The following is a 19,508-nucleotide window of genomic DNA, read 5'->3' as shown; positions in this document are numbered from 1 at the left end:
ATAGCATGATAACTGCTCTCATCCGCCATTAGAAAGAGACACTGAAGCGTAGCGGAGTCAGTAGACAGAAACATAGAACAGTTCTGTACACTGAACGTGGGGTAACTGTGTGTCCTCACGTCTGTCGGGACGCAGGTTCTCTCGGGTGGGTGTGGGTGGAGAGAGGGCTGATGGGAGACGCTCTCACAGCAGCAGATCCTCCAGTTCGCTCTCCTTCAGCTTGGCATTGTCTCTGACCTCATCGAAGGTGTACGTCTTTACAATCTTCCCGTTTCTGAACACAGTGTGCAGCAAGTCCTGTGAAGAGATGAGAAAACGGTCAAAATGGTCATGAAAAGATGACCATATGCAATTATCAGGGTTTTAGGGAGCTTTTAAAATCAAAATTGAATACCGGCACGAACAAAATGAATACCGTATGTCTCACAATCTCAAAATATATGTTTTAATTCATTAATCAGTTATGCATTCAATTGCAAAATGCAAGTTTAAAATACTCAATTGTTTTATTTAATACATGCATGTATATTTAAACTGATTTATGCACTAATATATCCATACGTACAAATTATATTAATGACTAGCAATAAATAGCATCTTAATATTAAATGTGTTAATTTCAGATATTCAAGAATTTACGTTAACTTAAATGTCTTACAGTTTATTATATAACCTGAAAATCAGTTGTAATCATAAAAGTTGATAAAAATACTCTGGGACTTTTATTTTGAAACGTCAATGGTTTATTGCTTCCATCTGCTTTTTAAAATTAGGGCGATAAAAAATCTTACAACCATCTGTAACATATTCCACAATATGAACGGAATAAAGCAAACACTTCAATAAATTCTCAACAGTAAGTCATAAGCAATTGTTTGGCATAAATGCATAGAATTCATAGAATGCGAACTGCTCTGAAACTGCAGAATGTTTGAACATTGAACATTTAAATCATAGCCTTTTGAAGTTTATTAATCACATTAGGCCGTATCCCGATTCCTGTTTTTCTTTCTCCAAATTTAAGACCTCTTAAAAATTATAATACTTAATTAATTGATTTTATTGATTAATTGTTGGTCACACACCTCTCCATACTCCTCCAGATCACCCTTCCCCTCTTCCAGAGTAACAAAATCTCCGCTAGGTGTTCTGTGAAGAGAAAGCCGACCCTTCTTTGACCTTTTGTTGGGGTCTGCAACAGGGTCTTTGAAGACGTTGACCTGTAATTAACAACATCTTATTAATGAATCATTTATGTTCTCAATATTACTGATTTGAATAATACATATTGTACACTGAAGTCAGCGAATGGAACTGCGAAATCTGTCATCGCTCGACACTTACGCCCAGTCCGTTCGTCACCACATAACTGCACTTAAAAGAGCAGTTGAGCAGATCTCGGGTCAGTTTCTGCAGCAGTGCTCCTCCTGAGCCAAACGCGATGTTCTCGATGCTCCATCGGTGCTCTTTCATGCCCTCCACAATCTGTATAACAAAACAAAGTAGGCACAGAATGAGTTTAAATTCATATAGCATACAATCATGAGGAGGACAACATACCCACCTCCTGTAAAGTATTGATGTCCACACCGTCGCCCTGAATGACTCGGATGTAGGGCGGAAGCACCTTATAGCCTTTAGAGTTCTCAACAAGAGGAAATTTCTTTCCTAAAATTTCCAGGACCTGGAAAATAAGATTTAATAGACTTAATGGACATGCTATGCATCACACTATGCATATATAAAACATGAAATATACAAATGATAGAATAATCAATCAGTTGCCAGCTGTAGCCAAGATGATTTTGGATGCGATAATGTCTACCTTTAGCACTGTGTCTAGAGGGTTTCCTGAATCCGGTCGGACCACCAGCGGGGCGTCTGCGCTCCTCATCTCGATCAGACCCCTCAGGTCCTCCCCCCAGATCTTCTCGCAGGCGTTGTAGATGTCGTAGCTGTCGCTGACGATTGACACGGGGACAGAAGGGAACTGCTTGATGATGTGTTCAAAAGCATCCTTCTCGTGGTCCTTTCCCCAGGCAGTGATTGTGCTGCAACACAAAGACACAGTCAGTGAGACCAGGCAACATCAAGAAAACTATTCTAAATTACTGAAGAAAAAAATAAGTTATTATTACTACCACTACTACTATTACAGATTCTTAAAATTATGGCTTTTTTTTCCAGCAATTCATTTGAAAACTTTTTAATTAAAATTGTACATATAAGTACTTTATATTATAATTTAATTAAAATTGTACATATAAGTACTTTATATTATACTATATACATAATAAAAGTATAGACTAGTCAACATTTGAAGTGGATCAAAACCTTCCATAAAAGATTCCTAAAACCTAAAACCAAAATGCGTTCTTGTCTTAGGACAACTTTGATGAACTTTTTTGATCCGCTTCAAATGTTGACTACTGTATATGCATCTATACTTTTATACAATGTTAATTCAAAGTTTTATTTTTTCATCTGTCAAGTCTGTAATGCTTACATATGCATAAAGTGCATAGAGTGTGTTAGCATTATAAACTTTACAGATATTAATTATACTTTTATTTTTATACCTACCCTATAAACTTCTAAGAAAATACACATACATTACATACTGTATATATGTTGTGTGTGTTTATTTTAATAATTTAGAAAAAACTATATTATTATAATGTTATATTATTACTATTACTACTATGATTTTTAAATAACATTCTTAATATGTGATTTTCTGCAATTTTCTGGCAGTTAACTTATCTGTTTGCATTACGGATAAAAAATAAAAAACATTTTAATAAAATTGTTATTTTATACAAATTATAAAGCCATATATTATAAATATAATAAAATTGCAAAAACATCACTCCTAAACCACTGTGCTGATTGTACTCAAGTTATGATATCTACCACTAGGTGGCAGCATTCTACAAAACATGCTGTATGTCAACAAGACTGAATTTCAAAAGCACCACTGAAACTACTGCAAAATTCCATTTACATTTACTACAGTAAAAATTGCAGAGCAAATCACTGGAGTGTGAAGAAACACTGGTCTTTGGTAATTATGTAACAGGGCACTGTCAGCTCCTGGTACAGGGCAGAAAATGAAAAGTGTAATGGTGCAGCACTAACTAACCAGAATGCATTGGGCCACATTATCTTATACCTCGCATACGACACAGTAAAAGGAAACTCTTCAGGCAAGTTCACATTGTTTTGCAATGCAATTTACAATCATCAGCGCTTAGCTTGAAGTTGTTCTACCTGTGTTCTGCAGCAGGAACTGAGAAACCAGGAACCGGGTCTTTGGTGCCGTAGTACTTCTTGATAACGCAGATCCCGGCCACGGTGTCTGTTCCTTTGAAGTTTACCAAGTGTGCAGACGCGCCGATACCAGCCGTCTGAAACCAAAACATAAGTATAAACACAGCTAGTCCAGAAACAAGACCATCAAGAGAAAATTACAGGGTGGGCGATGTTTGAGATGCACTGTATGAATAAAATGCTTGGCATTTACGGTTGAATGTTATGAATACGAGTGGATAGAGTCTCATCTTAGACATTCCATGCATGTACTTAAATCAGATTTGTTGGGTTTGGGTCCAAGCTTTTAGCACTTCAAATGAAGTGTAGCAACACACAAATCTCACCTCTTGAGATGAAACCCCTCTGTAGCCAAAGTCATGCAGTTTATATTCCAGCCCTTCCAGGCTTCCTGACGTTTCCATGAGATATTTGGCCAGAATCTTCTTCTGTTCTCGTGAGTTTGTCGCGACGGTGATGGGATACCAGATCTGAACCAGGATAGTCTGTTGAGGAGACAATTTTGCATCATTTCAACAGTTCAGTACATTAAACTATCAGAAATGTATCGTTTTGTTAGCATTTCTGAACAATGAAGGAACACTTCATGTGAGTTTCCCCCCCAAATGATGCACCTTATAGATCATGTATCATCTGAAAGTTGCACATTTCTTGGAACTCAAAAACAAAAGTGTAGTCAGCTGGAAACTGAATCCAAAAACAGCCTAAAGCTTGATGCGACCCGAGTGCTTGGGAATGTGTCATAGAGTCAACACAGCGACTGCACAGGGGGTTTGCTGGACTCATACAAGGGCATGCCAGGCAGAAATGCTTTGTTAAAGACCAGCCGATCAAGTCAATATTATCATACTGCGCACATACACTGACAAGCTCTGGGCACAAGCCTTTGGCCACAAGAACATCCTGGTGTCCCTGTCACATGAACCCGATTCAACTCATGTAAAAAAACATATAAGGTATACATCTAGCATGCTATACATCTTACATCTAAACAGCTGAGATTCTAGGACAGTGATTTTTAATGCAATCAGTTTGGATGATTTTTTGCCCCAAACCATGGCTGCAAAACCCACACAATCCTCATTTCATAATGATTTAATTAATTTCTCATTGTCATCTCTGAACAATCAAAGTCACAACCAATTTTACTTCAATAACTTTATGTATTTATAAGTGAAACAGGATATTCAGGGAGAAAAATGTTGGATGAGATTTGATTTTGTCCTTCGGGAACTGATTGGATCATGAAAAGTGGGCATTAAGTCTGTAATTTCTTAAAACAATCAGTTAACATTAATCAATAGCTCGATAACAGAATAAAATTATGTCAATCAAAAATTAAACTCATTTCAAAGAAAAAAAATGTACTAATGAAACGATTTTTTTTTAAAAATAAGATCAGGAACATTGTGTGTGTAAACAGCTAAGGACAACAAAGAAGGAAACCTAAACCACCCCTTATTATTATAATTATTATTATTAAATAATGAGTACTTAAATTATTAACAACAATAACTATTATAAATTTATTATAATACATAGTAATAATTATTACATTAATATATATACACACATATTATTTTAGAAAATACAGTAAAGTCATATATAATTTACATATATACATTTCAAAAAATTTAATTACATATTAAATGAGTATTTAATAAATTAGTAATAAAACAATAATAACTATTATTAATTATAATAAAGAGTAATAACTATTACATTACTAATAATAAATATTATATGTAAATCATTTGAGAAATTATTGTTAAATTACATATTTTTTACATATACAGTATAAATTACACTAAATTATTTAAAGAGACCCTATCAAGGATTTTTGAAAATTACCTTTTTATGCAGTGAGTAACACAGCTCTAAGTGAATGAAAACATGCTGCAAAGTTTTAAATCTAAAAGTGCACCATGTATAAAGTTTATATAACCCTTTACAAAAAAAAATTAAAATACAAAAAAATAAAAAAAATGGTAAAACAACGATGTAGGTCAATTTTGAAGTTAGAGGAGAAAAGTGTTAGGAGTTTTTAGACATACCTTCTTGAACCGTATGCATGCACCTCGCAGAGCTAGACAAGATTAGCATTTGTGGTAAAAAAAAAAAAGTGTATAAATGTTATTTTTTTTTAAGAAAATGACTGATCGTTTCACTAGATAAGACCCTTATTCCTCGGCTGGGATCATGTAGAGCCCTTTGAAGCTGAATTAAAACTGCATTTTTAACCTTCAATCCGTTGAGCACCACTCTATGGAGAAAAATACTGGAATGTTTTCCTCAAAAACCTTAAATTCTTTTCAACTGAAGAAAGAGAGACATGAACATCTTGGATGAAATTTTTGAAATTTTTATTCTGAAAGTACAGTAATTCTTTTAAAAACTGTTGCCGTCATGTACTCTGTAGTGCAACATGCAAAATAAGTATTTAGTTGTGTGTTGTGTTCCCTCCTCGCAGCTTGTAGGTCTCTAACCGGTTAACAGCAATATCTGTTCGCTCGCAATTGTCTAGAAATGTCTGTTGATGTTATTACTTGGAGTTCTGATAAAGAATAGAGCAATACGTTGGTGTACAAACTGCAGTGCTTTATCAATACGTTCCTGCATTAGACTAACACATATACCATGGCTGGGTGTTTACCACCGAGCTGCGGGCTAAGTAATGGTGATGGCCATGGCGTTATTGACTTGTGCTGCACGCAGTAGACCAATCACAACAGACTGGGTCATCAGACCAATCACCGCAGTTTAGCGTCACGCAAAGGAGGGGTTTGGAAAAATTAATCGTTGAGGGAATCATTTGGGAGTCACGGAGCAAAAAAGGAAAAAAATTAATGCATATTATAAGACAATGAAAGTGTTTTTTGACCTTGCATGCATGTCAGCCTGTTGTTGGGGACTCCCAAAACCAAAATATGAACCTTTCATAACCCATAATAGGGGCATTTTAAATGACATATTGTTCTTTGTTTTCAAACATTAAACGAAAGGAGCTTTTATTTTGGTAGAAAACCACAGGGAGCCCTTAAAGTTTTTATTTTCTTGACAACAGATTTATAAACAATTCTCATTACAAATTTTGAAAGGTGGTATATGTTGTGTTTACAAGTGACCCAAATCACAGCAGCTCATCAGTCTATATATTCATATAATTAAAACAGCCTTTGTGATTTGATAATTGAGTTTTACTCAATTTTGGCACTGTATTACACTGGCATGTAATAAGAAGCAAAACTGACTTAAGCACTGACTTAAAATCTGCAAGCTAGCACGATTAATACTGGATTCATCTGACTGATGGCTGCAAAGTGATCCAAACAGTTTTCTCGCATTGATCTCTGGGTTTTCTGCGTCTTTAGCGAGTAAACTTCATACATAATGTCATTAAGTCTGAGTCATGGATCAACGCAGCCCAAAATCTGTCTTTGTGCTCAGATGTGCATCCTGCCATCAGAGATTAGCTTCAAACTGCCAGGGTCACTAGTGTGAGCGCCGGGTCACATGGCTGTAAAGCCAAACTATAATGTGCCAGCGTGTGACACTCTCCACCCTCACAACACAAAGGATGAAGGTTTAAGAGAAGCTTATACTAAATATTTTAATTATCAGTTAAATGTCGCCTTGTGAGTCTGAAAAGTCTCCCAAACAGTTCAGTTCTTCGTAAGCATCAGTGCCTTCCCATGGTCATCATAAAGGAAGTAGATGCGTGTTTGCAATCACTGGAGAATAGATAGGTGGTGACAGTGTGTACTGAGAGCCAAGGGCACACACACACACACACACACACACACACACACACACACACACACACACAGACTAAATTTACCAGCTAAGCATGACAGCATATTTGCTTTACATTCAATGCCCTCTGAGTCATCTGTAAAAGAACTCAAAGCTGATTTTACTATACAAATGACTCAAAATGCTGAAAGTAAAAGAAACAAGCGACTGTTCCCATGGTGACAGGTGTAGTATTTCGTGACGACTGTATGGGTGTGGCTGGATGTCAGACTGTCAGCATGACTCGGCAGGTTTGACACTAAATCCTAAGAAGAAAGTCGAGTGGCATGACATGTCGCTTTTTGCACTGTTACAGTCTGACAAATCGTCTGATCCTTCACATGGAAAGTTTGGAAAACGCTGTAGTCATTACAGTGAGAATTGTAAACTGCACGCCTAATTATATACAATTCCTCTGAATTATGAACCAAAGGAGGATCGTGCTGCCAAAACAGGCACCCTGCTGTTTACTCCACTAGTGATTCATGTTCTGTGGCTAATATACAGTGCCTAAAGAATTTAGACTATTATGACTGAATTATTCCTAATTGGATCTGCATGAATTATATTTCGGATTTATATTTTGGGTGAATGCAAAACAAATCAGTAAATTAGCTAAAGATTCGTTTATAAGTGTATATTCTATATGTGTATATTATATATAGAGTTATAATGTTAGAGTTAAAATGTTAATGCAATTTCAAGAATTCAGGAATAATAATCTTCATAGATTTTTTTTTTTTTTTTTTTATATTCCCATTGGCTCAGTAGTTTCATAGTATTTTCCAACATTTTCACTGGCACAAACATGATACATAATTCATTTGGCTCACCATTTTTGATGATAAATTTGTATTAAATCATAAAAAAGAATACAGAAAAAATTAAAACCAACAACACAGAATTTGTGAATTTCATACTTACCATCAGTAAAATCCTATTCAAATATTATTCAAATTATTATTATTAATTTGTTCAACAAATTTGTTTGACTAGACATGACCTAAACTCCTTTATACTGACCCGATCCATCCAAACTGGTAGATAATGGAAATTAAAGCCATAGATATGTATTCCTACGAAAATCAAACTCATATACAGACAAAATGTAAACCTAGAATGTAAAGTAAGTCGCTTTAGATAAGTGTTAAATTAATGTAAATACACTGTAAGGATCAGTTCAGGGTCGTGCCTCACCTCTACCCAGTTAGTGAGCCAGTAGCACTCCGGATCTGTGCTTACAACGGTGAACAGCACATTCCCACGCGGGATAACGCTTCCCTCCGGCACAGCCTTGATCTCGATGGGCAGGTGACCATTGTATTTCTGCAGTGATGTAACATAAAAGACATGACTGAACATCCCTGATGGGACGAAACATACAGCACAGACAGAAATGTCACAGAGGTGAGCTTCTCCATACCTCCAAAATGTAATTCCATCCTTTTTCATTGAACACATCATCCTGAAAGTGTTCCCGGTACACCTCTTTTGCTTCCTGAATCTTCTCTCGTGTGACGACCTGTCCTGTGAGTGCAAAAAGAGACGGGACAACTGTGAAGCAAGAGCATCACACACCTCAAGGAAGTGGCTGAACAATAAAAAGACACTACTCAAGAGAGATGTTGGTGTGTCCCTGTGTGTGTGTGTCCGTGTGTGTGTGTGTGTGTGTGTGTGTGTGTGTGTGTGTGTGTGTTAAAATGCACATTTTTGCTTTATTCCATTAGGCGACTCTTCCTTGCTCACAGTGTAGCTTTGTCCCATCAGTACTGTCTTAAAGGCACAGCTACTTGTGTTTTAATATATTTTAATGTATTAATATAGCAGATACTGTGCCTTTTAAACATTTTTTGTGTAAATAGGGTTATTATAGTTAACTAAAAGTGAAACTAAAACCATTAAAAATAAATTTTTGTTTCTTATTATTAAAGCAAAATAAACGTTAAATGGGAAAATAATAATATATATATATACAGTATAGAGAGAGAGAGAGAGAGAGAGAGAGTTTTATTTATTTATTTTTTCAGCTAGTTGCCAAAGCAACATTTTGCCATTTTATCAATGAGAAATTTAGTTTTGATTTGGTAACTTGATGTACTAAAATAACTCAAATTAAAACTAAAATAAAATACACAAAAAGTACAAAATAAAAAATAAAAACTACTAAAAATGACAAAACCACACAACAAAAATTACTAAAACTTTAACCAAAATTAAATCAAAACATAAAATATAAAAAAAAACAGGGCTGCGTCGGGCAGCTGTCTTTTGTGGGTGAACAAGCAGATGTTCAATTGTCTTGTTTCATTCTATCATACGATTTCTAAAGCCTTCACCCCAGCGCACCATGAAATCCTTTTCAGTGTAAAAATAGACAAAATTCCTTTATAAATGTGGCATATTTGAATGGCATGCGAGAACAACAAGCTAAAACCAGACTGCTAGTCACACGTCTTAAACTCAAACCGCTGTGTTCTTAGATTATAACTCTACCATCAAGTTTGGTCATTTAACACTGGCTCCATCACGAGAAAGTCATTTTTTTCCCGTTGGAACAAACAATGTTATTATTTTTCGGGCTGACTGTATGACTAAGTTTGGAGGGCAGGCTGCATCCTTGAGCAAAAACACAACCCAAAATTACCATCAAGGCTGCGTTTTCCATTTGCAACCTAAAGTAGTGCTGACAGCCATTTCCAACGTACCTTTTAAATATCTGTGGAGAATGTACTGAAGCCCATAGAAGACCGTTTTGTCGTATTTGACTTTTCTGAGCTTGGTAGGTTCTGTCTTCTTCTCGCGGCACTCAAAGTAAGAGTACACCTTGCTGGTGTTGGGTGGATACTGTTTGTAATGTGTGACCTGCAAGAAAGAAATTACAACATGTTACATACAATTCATAAACTGAAAGAACCATAAAAAATAAAAAAATCCTCTGGCACGGCTGTGTTAACATTGCAAATATGGTAATGGCTGTCAACAAGCCTGGGTGTGTCCGTGTCCACACAGTTTCCTGTAATATAAACAGCTGTTGGGTTTGATTCTAGCTGGTCTGCCAGCAACTTAAGACCACCAGCAACATATTACACACATTATTAGACAGACATTGCTTCTACTATTATTCTAGTTGACGCTAAGTATTACGCATTGACACATAGCTCGTCCTGCACCAGTATTGATATGGAATAAAATTATACAAAAATCATGCACCTCAAATGAGCTTTTAGCCATTTATTTGTGAAATTTACCTTGACTCGCCTTTAAAAGTTGCAAAAGAAAAAAGTCCCAGCGCTACTTGTGAATGGGGAGTGCACTCAGATTACACTACTGAAGCACATCATTCTGTGTCTGGGATGTGTGTAAATGCTCTTTTTTGAGCCTTTCTAACACAAGAACTAGTTTTGTGCAACAAAAGGTTGTAGTTATTTAGATTATTTACTTGTTTTTGCACAATTTTGCACACGCAACATTTTCTTCAAAAACATTTTTTTTTAAATCCTGTTTGCCCTCTTGCTCTTCAAAGACTTGTGATATAAATACATTCTATGCTGAGAATGTAACTGCAGTAACAGTTAGACTAGAGATCAAACTGACAACCTACTAAGCTCCCTTCTGATATTTTGTGCATGCTGACCTTTCCCTGGCACTTTTTGGCTGCTCCCTTGCGTACGGGCCAGCCTGGGAAAGGTTACACCCTCATGGTTATGCCTGACAGCTACTGTGGTTGCTCCTTGCACTCGAAGAGCAAATTTCATGTAGCTTTTTCCCCTCCAGCTTTCCCAAAGGGCAGGAGTCCTTGTGGAGCAGGAGCAGAGGAGGTCCCACTAGGGTCTGGAGGCCCTCTCCCTTCTGGAACAGACCATTCATGTGAACAGCTGCATGCGGTCCAGGCATGCGCAACAACTAGCTGTGTGCATGGAGGACACGGCACTGCCACAGAATAGGCCTTCAGATTAGTGTTGAGCGATATGGTCATTTTTCAAATCGTCATATCGTCAGCCCGTGAGATCGACGATACACAATATTATCGTGCATGGGTGGAGCAAGAGAGAGACTCTTTGTTCTTGTCATAGCATAACTATTTGGTGTTTTAAACCGCGCAGGTGCGCGAGAGAGAGCCTACGGAATCACCAATAATCGAAAAAATTTACTTTCAAACATACTGATAAACTAACGTTAAATATAAAAATACTGTATTTAAAACAGCTAGTTCATGTATAGTCGGACACAACTGTCATATCGCGCATCCTGTGACAAATTTGCTGCATCTGCGCACAGCAGTTATCAGTCTAAAATCAGTCAACGATGAAAATCAATAGTTAATTTAAAGTCCAACAGTTTAACGCTAATATTGGACATAAACGAACACGTTAAATATAACGTATTCAAAACAGGTAAGTTCATATATTCAGTTAAGTTAAATTGAACTGACGAGCCCGATGCACCGCCACAGAAACAAGAATGAGATGCATTCAAACATTACTGTGGCATTAATCTCAGTTAGTGAGGGCTTGTTTAAAATATTGCACATATATAGGGCGTTCAGATTACTTGTTAAAGTGCAATGAAATACCTTGTGGATGGAGACTTCTTCACCGGCTACAGGCTCTAATCCTCATTTGCGTGCATGTGCGTGTGCGTGTGTGTGTGTGTGTGTGTGTGTGTGAAATGCGGTTCATGAAGTGAAATAGCTGGGCAGTTTGAAAGCCAAATTATAATAATAGGACGCCTAATAAAAATAATAATAATTATTATTATTATAATTTAATACATTAATAGGAGCCTAATATTGTTTTGTATATAGAGAGACATCTGCTATCGTCAATATCTCTGACTATCGTCGATACACGATACTATCGTCTATCGGCACAACCTTACTTCAGATCCAGGCAAACAGCCACAGAAGTTGTATTAGAAGCTATTTTAAGGTGTGGCAAACTGAAATGAAAGTGAAACACCGTAAACAAGTTGTAAAACTGAACAATCCAGATGCGCGTGTTCATGTGCTTTGACCTGATCGGATGTTCCCAAGCTGAGCAATAGTCAGTAAAGGCCTGAAATCTCCTGGACAACACAAACATGTGATTGTGATGTTGACAACTGTGGATGGGGGGGGAGATGTGTAACAAGATGTGGTTTTTTTAACAAAAACAGAGAGTGTGCTTTTTGTTGCTAAAGTTAATGTGCTCATTGATTGGTCAATCAACATTACACATACAACAGAGCATGCACATGCAGTCAAGGACTTTACAGATTCATCTTCTCCTCAGGGATTTCAAACGATTCCTCAATAAAAAGTTCAAGCCATGAACCATCAAGCTCTGAGATGAATCACATTACAAACTGAGATGTGCAACAAAACTATCTGAGGAGTACAAGTTTTACAAGAATTACAAATGATGCAGTCGAATCAAAAACTATGACTGTATAGAAAAGTATAACGAAGTAGTGCACAGTGTGAAATTTCAATTTAGTTTTTGTTTTCACGAACGGGCCATTATATTTTTGTCTACTTTCGGTAAAGTAACTGAAATGTAATTGGAAAGTAACTGTGCAAATAAATGCGTAAACTGAAAAAAGTAACCGTTAAGCAAACTGATATTAAGTATGTTTTACTGCTGTCTTGTGACATTTTTATGCTTTAATTAATCCAAGGTACAGTACAAAATCTGAATCCTTCACAATACTGTGCATCAAAAACTAATCAACAGTCATATTTATATTTTATATATCAATAGAAAACAGGTATCTTTTTTTGGAGTCTATTTTAACTTTGTTTCAGTTTGAGCTGAATTTTATTAATTCAAGTAAAACTGCTAGTAAATTTCACAAACAATTACAAATAAACAAAAAGCAATGCACTGAGTAAAACCTGAAAATTTTATTTAAATTAAATTTATTATTTCATATTAATGTTTTAGTTTATTTTATTTATATGGTTAGGTTTTATTTTATTTTGTGGTTTTTTTTTTGTTGTTTAATTTTTTATTTAAATACTGAGTAATGTTAATTAACTACATGTACATACTATATGGTTAGGTTTCGGATTAGGGTTTGGCTTAGGGTTACTTGCATGTAATTATGCATATTTTGCTTTTATTATAATAGTAAGTACATGTAACTTATGTAACAAGGACATCGTAAAATAAAGTGCTAACCAACGTAGTTTGAAAGCGTCACCCATTCATTCTGTCATTTGCAATGCTTCATGGGAGGGGATGGTTGCTGTTGAAATCTGAACACATTCTTCAGCTTTCTAGAGAACTATATATGATCGCTGCACAATCTCATGCTCTCCATTGCTCAGTACTGTACGTTACTCCGAATGTATTCGAGCATAAAATCTTAACCACACCCCTTTCTCATTCCTGGTGTCATCTTTACTTCCTTCTCATCGGCTCTTTTTCTAAATGTCACTTGCTTCTACAGTTTCACCCCGTTTCCATCAGAGCCAAAACCTGGAATGGAGAGTAAACACCGAACGTTAAACGTCAAGAGAAGCATCACAAGGCCAAAACTCATAAAAAAAGCAACTGTCAAGAAGACACAGAAAGCAGACTGTAGTGTTGACTGAATAAATAAGGAACAACCAGCTATTTTCCACATGTGATCTCTGACCCTCCAATGACCTCTGCGGGATCCTTAAGTAATGAAGCGTCCCTTTAAAAGCCTAAATGAACATGTCATCGTCCTCAACGCGAAACACGAGAATCCTATTACATCCGTGGTGGGAGGATAAAAGACAAAGGCATCCACTCCCGTCCTCTAGCTGTACTAACGAAAGAAAACACTGATTAAACATAGATGAGACCATATCCACAACATAACAGACACAACAGCAGTCATTGACGCCACTCTGGACACAAGCGCAGGGAGCGCTGGGTTGATGTGAAAAGCGAGCCACAACTTCAGGACGGCAAAGAAAAACCTGCATACAACTGATATTCAAAGATCAATAAAAATCCAAAGGTTACGACATACTTGCTTTTGATCATTTCTTAAACGGAAGATAAACATTTTGGTTGCCTCACATGTTGGCAAGACTCGACAGATATGGTGTATGCATAAACATCAGCAGCACCACTTACATTGCAAAATACTACATGCGAGGCATTTTGTTAACCTAATTTTTAATTTTTGTAAAACTTTAGACAGCTGCACTACAGCATTCTTAGTTTTCAAATTTCAATTAAGCATTTTAGTTTCACTAAATGACTGTTCATTTATCTTCCAGTTTAATGATTAATCTTTGTTTTAACAGTATATTCAGTTTCTATTTCAGTTTTAGTAATTTAGGGCTTCCAAAGTTAATGTGTAAACTGATGTTATTTAAATGTTTTACAACATTACACGTTTCCAGGCAGCTTACCGAATGTGAGATATAAAATCCTTTTACAATACAGCGCATCATAAACTATTCTATGGTCACTTTTGTATTTTAAATATTTATATATTTTATATACATAGAAGTTGGTTAGTTTTGCAGACAAAAATCTATTGTAGCTTAATTTCTGTTTTTTTTTTTTCTAATGATTAATTTTATCTTCTAACAGTGTTAGACTACACATAAGGACCTATGTGTGCACTACACAGAGTACATATACTATATATAATATTGTTTACATTACAATGTACAGTGCGGTCCAATTTATAGTATAACTTATGCATTTTTTTTTTTTTTTTACATATCACATTTCATTGCTTTAGAGTACAATAAACACTAAATGTGTTGCATTTTTAAACTTGAATTTTTTATGCAATAATCTAATGTATTTTAGGATAAATTTAGAAAGCAATTAAAAAATAATAATAATAATTTAGTCATACCGGTGACTTTTACTAATTGGCTAGGTCTAGTAGTGGGTTAGCTGCACAGCTGTCACTCAAAATCATATCTCTTCGTTATATTACATCGCTTAAATAAGCGAAATACTGAATGCTGATAAACTTTATCTGATTCCATTGTGCAATACATTCATTTCCTCAGCAATCATGTGCTTTCAGTTTTGCTTCTGAAGAGAAATGCCCCTCAGGACCCGCGCCGCTTGCCCTTTAGGTGTTATTCACACTCGTAATCCGTTATTACCGACATACACACACATAATCTACTAAAGAGCAATAAAGATGAAGATGTACCTGTCGTTTCTCCTCACACACACTCGGCCTACCGACCTGACTGACACCGACTCGACCGTTAACGGCCTGAAGGATGAAACCACCTTCATTTCTCGTTCTCTTTCCCTCAGTTTCCTCTCACTAACAGGTTCGCCGGTATACAAGAGCACACCCGGACCCGGCTGGGTTTGGGCCGGGCTGTGGCTCTCTGCTCACCTTGTAGGAGTCGGTAGCTAACAAGATGTTGAACTCCGCGGCGCCTGTGTGCTGCTCCATCTTCCCCTTGACGTGACTGGAGTCGCGCGCTGCTGTCAGCTCTGTTGTTCCTTCTCCGCCGCGCGGCTCAACCAACCCCCGTCGCTGAGGAGGGCGCGTGACGGAATCAGAATGGGCGGGACCGAATGGGGTGGACTGGCCAATCAGGGGATAAGGTGACTTAGACGTCATCGGAGGGGGCGAGGTGTGGCGCTTACGGGAAAGTGAATGGATGAAACAGAAATGTATTAAATTACTTAAATTATATATATATTTTTAAAATTTTTCCTTAAGAATATAATTCTATACTATATCATTACGAATGTATGTTTTAAAGTTTTTTTTTCTTATATAACCCTTTTAGTTTGCATTTTAATTACATGCCATATAAATTCTTAATTGTATTTATCATGTAATGCAGTTTATGATGATATTTTCAAAAGTGATTGCATTTGAACTTTTTTTATTTATTTGTAATGTTTCATTTGAGAATTTCTTTTCAGGACACTACTTCGAAGATTAAATGTATAATTTTATGACAATAATCCTCTTTCAAGAGTATATCATTTTATGATTTAATCATGTTTACTTATTAAATATGTAGTTCATATTACATTAATAAAAAAGATGGTCAAAGACAATCCTATTGACCCTATGCTATTTAATTATAAGTTTGTTTTAGTGACTGTCGATTCAGTGGGATAGCCTTGGTTTATATAAACCTGTAAGGTTTACAACTATATGTGACCCTGGACCACTAAACAAGTCATAAGGGTACATTTTTTAATAATAGCTTTCAGTTGATTTATGGTTTATTAGGATAGCACAATATTTGGCCGTGATACAACTATTTAAAAATCTGAAATCTGAGGGTGCAAAAAAAAAAAAAAAAAAAAAAAAAAAAAAAATCTAAATATTGAAAAAAAAAATCGCCTTTAAAGTTGTCCAAATGAAGTTCTTAGCAAACAAACAAAATAAAACAGCTAACTAACACAATAAAAACATGATAACATTATAAGAAAAAATTATTCTTGAAAATTAAAAACTTAATTACTAATTAATAATATGCATTTTATTAATTAGTAATTAAGTTTTGATATGAAGAGTTTATTTGCAAAAACAGATAACTTTTTTTTAATTTTCAAGAATCATTTTTTCTTATAATGTTATGTTTTTATTGTGTTAGTTAGCTGTTTTTGCAAATGTTTTGTTTTGTTTGTTTGCTTGATTGAGATTAATTGGAATGCACAATGAAAAAAAAAAAGATTTCTGAGAATATCTGTTTTTGCAAATGAACTCTTCAGATATTTACAAAATATCTTCATGGAACATAATCTTTATTTAATATCCTAATGATTTTGGCATAGAAGAAAAATCAATGATTTTGACCCATACAATGTATTGTTGGCTTTTGCTTCAAATATACTCGTGCTACTTCTGACTGGTTTTGTGCTCCAGGGTCATATAACTATAAAGCTTTAAACTTAACTACAAAGCTCAAGGAGTGTGTGAGTGTTTCTTCAAAACTTTAAAACTAATAAAGAAAATTATTTATCAAGGTTTATCACACATACATGACTGTGTATGTCTTTAATGGGAAGGTCTGACCAATCCCTGGCAGAGCTCACAATGACGTCAGACAAGTCCCTATTCCTCAATCTCAGCCAATCACAGGGCTGCTGTAGCCTCTCTTTGATTGGCTGTGCAAAAGGCACTGTGAGTGACGTCAGTTCTAATAGACTGAGAAGGAGCCAGAGAAGCCATTAAATATTATTTTTTCAACTCTAGAATAAAAACACATTGACCTAAGTAATAAATTAGCAGCCTGCTGTTTTTGTTGGTTACAGACATGAAGTAATACGCTTAGGAACATCTGTCATGCGCTGCAATAGCAAGGAAATGCAAATGGAGTGTTATGCAATGATCTGAAATCTTACAATGTCATGCTTATATGGCTAAATAGTTGCTGAGCTGACATTTACAACCGATTGGACGGTCAATGGCTTTAAAGCACCTTTCTTTATTTACATTAAATAAATACATTATATTAAATTAAGTGAGAAATGATATTATATATATATATATATATATATATATATATATATATATATATAGGCTATATATATCGCATAATATTGCATAATAAAGTAATTGCATAATCTTGTCTAAAGAGGATTTCAAAATATTTTACAATACTTGCCATTACTATATCATACAAAAAGCCTAACCCATATGTGTAGATGAGATGTTAAAACTTGAGTGAATAAAGCTGAATTATGGATGTGTGCCTCTAACACGCCATTAGAGGACACTATTGCACAAGTAACATAGTGAAAGTTTGACATTCTGGGCAAATAACATGGACTTTAAAACTTTAATTAGATCTTAAAACTCTGCTTGCATCAGTTTTTGTGTATAAACCGTGTTTAAATAGAAACAAACATCTCCCTTACAAAATTAAAAAAATGTATATCATTTTGCATTTTGACTAATAGGGATATATTATAAAATGAAAAATATGAAAGTTGAGGAGTTGTTACTGCAAATCCAGTCCAAATAATGCATAAACATCTCCCTTACATATATTATATATATATATATATATATATATATATATATATATATATCTATATATATATATATATATATATATATATATATATATCAAATAATAATAATAACAACAACAACAACAGGTCAAGGCAAAGAACAATGCCTTGATTCTTGAGTGCATGGACTGGAAAATACCTGATTTAAAATTCACAATAATCTTTGCATTTTAAATCCGTATCGTTATAAAATCTAAAACCCGTATTTTCTATGCAAAACATATTTGCATATTAAAAAACATACATCCTACAAGGTATTCTTCGGTGTTGAGAGTGACCCAATGTGTGTCAGGCCAATGAGAGCAACAGCGGAATCCGTCACGCGTGATCAGATGAGAGGAGGAGACACGCGCTTCTGTGACTGATCGCGTTTATTTTGGATTAATAACTGCTGGAATAAGAGCGTTTTACTGTCATGTGGTCTGTACTGAGTTTCGCTACATCCATGCATAAGGCTTCACCCGACCGCCTTCGGGGTGGTTGGTTGTGTGTTTGTTTGATGGTGGGTTTTTTTTTTTTTTTTTTGCTTTTTTTATGCGGTATTCTTGCGGAAAAGTTGTTTTTTGTTATGTGTGTGTTTTATTATGTTCGTCTTATTAATTTGTACAAAAGCGACGTTGCACCATATATAAAGTACTTGTGTTTTTACTGTAAATATAATACTTTTCAGAGTGTTATTAATGTAAGAAACTTCCGCATTTGCTGTGTGTTTCTACAACATGGAAATATTCCTTTCAAAGTTTCCGCTTGCGAAGTGATCGGTGTAGGAAACAAAATGATGGCAGTGACATACTTCTTGCGTTATTTGCGAACCTTTCTGCTTTTTTTTAAAGATTGTTACTGTTGTTTGAAGGGCTTAGCACATTTGTGCTTCCTGCTTTGGTGACTTCCTTTGCATAAAGTGAACGTTAACTCGTTTTAGATGGTGTGTTAGATAATGTAACCCCGTAACAACTAGAATACATCTAGAAATGTCTCTATAAAATATCTGGAAATGTCTCAGTAAATAAAAAGTAATATTTGGTGTGCGCATTTCTCCAGAAGTATATTTTTCACATGTTCACCTGCTGTTTTAATAGCTAGTGTTGATGGAGCAATTATGGGTTTTTGTTTGTTTGTTTGTTTGTTTTTTGTTGTTGTTGTTGTTTTTGAGTTAGATTCTTCAGGTCTAATCATTGAATTGTAATAATTATAGGTATTATTATTATTATTATTATTATTATTATTATTATTATTATTATTATTTATTCACTCATTCATTGCCAAATACTCAGGATGGGGGCGGGGTTAATAGTTAGAATATAAATCATTCATTGTCAAAATATTGTGATGGTGATCTATGGTGGTTTTTAATATATGTGCATGAAAAAAAAACAGCAGTCCTTTGTGTAAAATAAAAAAAAAAAA

At 35.2% G+C, this 19,508-nt stretch overlaps 1 protein-coding gene across 1 annotated transcript in view; it reads right to left on the bottom strand.

The window, feature by feature from the left end:
• The window catches only part of LOC109064254 (nicotinamide phosphoribosyltransferase), a 15,951-nt gene extending 346 nt beyond the window's left edge, over positions 1–15,605 (bottom strand). Inside the window, exons 1-11 of the mRNA XM_019081251.2 lie at positions 15,454–15,605; positions 9,828–9,984; positions 8,546–8,649; positions 8,320–8,448; positions 3,657–3,815; positions 3,271–3,407; positions 1,826–2,051; positions 1,565–1,684; positions 1,345–1,485; positions 1,086–1,220; positions 1–297 (exon numbers count right to left, since the gene is read on the bottom strand). The exon at positions 1–297 is cut by the window's left edge and continues 346 nt beyond it. Of these exons, the coding sequence (XP_018936796.1) occupies positions 184–297; positions 1,086–1,220; positions 1,345–1,485; positions 1,565–1,684; positions 1,826–2,051; positions 3,271–3,407; positions 3,657–3,815; positions 8,320–8,448; positions 8,546–8,649; positions 9,828–9,984; positions 15,454–15,513 (1,482 nt within the window). The 5' untranslated portion in view covers positions 15,514–15,605 and the 3' untranslated portion in view covers positions 1–183. The remainder of the gene's footprint in view (positions 298–1,085; positions 1,221–1,344; positions 1,486–1,564; positions 1,685–1,825; positions 2,052–3,270; positions 3,408–3,656; positions 3,816–8,319; positions 8,449–8,545; positions 8,650–9,827; positions 9,985–15,453) is intronic.
• Between the last annotated feature and the right edge of the window lie 3,903 nt (positions 15,606–19,508).

This window comes from Cyprinus carpio, chromosome B4 (assembly GCF_018340385.1).
Source record: "Cyprinus carpio isolate SPL01 chromosome B4, ASM1834038v1, whole genome shotgun sequence".
Lineage (NCBI taxonomy): Eukaryota > Metazoa > Chordata > Actinopteri > Cypriniformes > Cyprinidae > Cyprinus > Cyprinus carpio.
The sequence above is the reverse complement of the archived record's forward strand: the minus strand, read 5'-3'. Positions and strand labels throughout refer to the sequence as shown.